General features: G+C 42.0%; 1 protein-coding gene across 1 annotated transcript; it reads right to left on the reverse strand.

The window, feature by feature from the left end:
• Nucleotides 1-248: 248 nt before the first annotated feature.
• On the reverse strand, nucleotides 249-1,369 carry LOC135533137 (zinc finger protein 135-like). The gene is made up of 2 exons (XM_064960546.1): nucleotides 1,010-1,369; nucleotides 249-947 (listed from the first exon to the last, which is right to left on the reverse strand). The coding sequence occupies exons 1-2, from the start codon at nucleotides 1,313-1,315 to the stop codon at nucleotides 258-260; spliced, it is 996 nt and encodes a 331-aa protein (XP_064816618.1). The 5' UTR covers nucleotides 1,316-1,369; the 3' UTR covers nucleotides 249-257.
• Between the last annotated feature and the right edge of the window lie 1,601 nt (nucleotides 1,370-2,970).

The raw sequence follows: 2,970 nt of genomic DNA on the forward strand, positions 1-2,970 counted from the left end.
TAGACTTAGCCCATTTAGACTTAGCCCATTTAGACTTAGCCCATTTACATGGACATTTAAACTTAGCCCATTTACTTGGACATTTAGACTTAGCCCATTTACATGGACATTTATTTTGTGAAGTCAGCAAACAAATCCACAAACACAATCCACTAAAATACAGTAAGTATGGAGAACACACTGTTCAGAAGCTATATCTGTCCTATATCCTACTGTTCAGCCAGCATCTGTCCTATATCCATCCAATGTTCTACAGTTCAACATCCTACATCCTTATCTCCTGTGTGTTTTCTCTCGTGTCGTTTCAGGACCCCTAACTGGTTAAAACCCTTTCCACACTGGGAGCAGTGGTAAGGCTTCTCCCCTGTGTGTATTCTCTCGTGTGTTTTCAGGTTACATAAGTAGGTAAAACTCTTTCCACACTGGAAGCAACAATAAGGCTTCTCCCCTGTGTGTGTTCTCTTATGTTCTTTCATGTGCTCTGACCGGGTAAAACTCTTTCCACACTGGGAGCAGCAGTAAGGCTTCTCCCCTGTGTGTATTCTCTCATGCGTTTTCAGGCCCCCTAACTGGGTAAAAGTCTTCCCACAGTGAGTGCAATAATGAGGCTTTTCCCCTGTGTGTATTCTCTCATGTCTTTTCAGGCCCCCTAACTGGGTAAAAGTCTTCCCACAGTGAGTGCAATGATGAGGCTTCTCAACTGTGTGTGTCCTTTCATGCCTTTTAAGGCTCCCGAACTGGGTGAAAATCTCTCTGCACTGTGAGCATTGGAAAGGCTTCTCTCTTGTGTGTGTTCGCTCATGTGATTTCAGGTACCCTAAAGTGGTAAAACTCAATCCACACGGAGAGCATTCATAATCCTTCTCCCCTGTGTGTAACCTCTCATGTGTTTTCAAGTTACATAAGTGGGTAAAACTCTTTCCACACTGGGAACAGAGGTAAGGCTTCTCCAATGTGTGCATTCTCTTATGTTCTTTCATGTGCCCTGACCGGGTAAAATTCTTTCCACACTGGGAGCAGTGGTAAGGCTTTCCCCTGTGTGCAATCTCTCATGTGTTTTCAGGTTACATAAGTGGGTAAAACTCTTTCCACACTCGGAACAGAGGTAAGGCTTCTCCCCTGTGTGTGTTCTCTTATGTTCTTTCATGTGCCCTGACCGGGTAAAACTCTTTCCACACTGGGAGCAGTGGTACAGCTTCTCCCCTGTGTGTATTCTCTCATGCGTTTTCAGGCTCCATAACTCAGTAAAAGTCTTTCCACAGTGAGAGCATTGATGAGGCTTCTCACCCGTGTGTGTCCTTTCATGCCTTTTCATGTTGCCTAACTCTGTAAAACTCTTTCCACAGTGGGAGCAGTTGTGTTGTTTTGCCGGTTTGAAGGTCTCTGGTTCCTCTGAGTCTGGTCTTTCTCCTGCCAAAGACAGAGAGTTTATTTAAATACAGACCTGAATGAAACCTCCACAACTCTTGCTAGGAGGTTAAATCAGATCCCTCAATAACCTGTTACCAGTTTTAACAAGCTTGGTGTGATTTTAAAACAAATGATGTTGTAAAGCTTACTGGTAATTACTGAAATGTTTACATTACCTATTTTTATTCATTATGTTCAATAATCTGAGGCCAGTTTTAACAATCGTAATCCTGTTTTATAAGTCAGAACACAAAAAACTACACAGTTCTATGACACTCAAAACCCAGACATCACTGGATTCCTATCGAGCTTGTGGTTGTAAATATATAACCTTCATCGCTGTATGATACAGAATGTGAACTACTCACGTCCTTAAACCTAAAATAAGTCCAAAACTTGTTTTTACGTCAGGCAGACACAAAAAAGCACATCAGTAACATTTCCCCGTTGTCGAAAGGGTTCATTTTTTTGTGACGTTCACAAATATATATATATATATATAAATAAATAAATAAATATATATATTTCCACACTGGGGCAAAAAAGTATTTAGTCAGTCACCAATTGTGCAAGTTCTCCCACGTAAAAAGATGAGGCCTGTAATTTTCATCATCGGTACACTTCAACTATGACAGACAAAATGAGAAAAAAAATCCAGAAAATCACATTGTAGGATTTTTTATGAATTTATTTGCAAATTATGGTGGAAAATAAGTATTTGGTCACCTACAAACAAGCAAGATTTCTGGCTCTCACAGACCTGTAACTTCTTCTTTAAGAGGCTCCTCTGTCCTCCACTCATTACCTGTATTAATGTCACCTGTTTGAACTTGTTATCAGTATAAAAGACACCTGTCCACAACCTCAAACAGTCACACTTCAAACTCCACTATGGCCAAGACCAAAGAGCTGTCAAAGGACACCAGAAACAAAATTGTAGACCTGCACCGGGCTGGGAAGACTGAATCTGCAATAGGTAAGCAGCTTGGTTTGAAGAAATCAACTGTGGGAGCAATTATTAGGAAATGGAAGACATACAAGACCACTGACAATCTCCCTCGATCTGGGGCTCCACACAAGATCTCACCTCGTGGGGTCAAAATTATCACAAGAACGGTGAGCAAAAATCCCAGAACCACACAGGGGGACCTAGTGAATGACCTGCAGAGAGCTGGGACCAAAGTAACAAAGCCTACCATCAGTAACACACTACGCCGCCAGGGACTCAAATCCTGCAGTGCCAAATCAAATCAAATCAAATTTATTTATATAGCCCTTCGTACATCAGCTGATATCTCAAAGTGCTGTACAGAAACCCAGCCTAAAACCCCAAACAGCAAGCAATGCAGGTGTAGAAGCACGGTGGCTAGGAAAAACTCCCTAGAAAAGCCAAAACCTAGGAAGAAACCTAGAGAGGAACCAGGCTATGTGGGGTGGCCAGTCCTCTTCTGGCTGTGCCGGGTAGAGATTATAACAGAACATGGCCAAGATGTTCAAATGTTCATAAATGACCAGCATGGTCGAATAATAATAAGGCAGAACAGTTGAAACTGGAGCAGC

Source organism: Oncorhynchus masou, unplaced genomic scaffold (genome assembly GCF_036934945.1).
Source record: "Oncorhynchus masou masou isolate Uvic2021 unplaced genomic scaffold, UVic_Omas_1.1 unplaced_scaffold_2241, whole genome shotgun sequence".
NCBI classification, from domain to species: domain Eukaryota; kingdom Metazoa; phylum Chordata; class Actinopteri; order Salmoniformes; family Salmonidae; genus Oncorhynchus; species Oncorhynchus masou.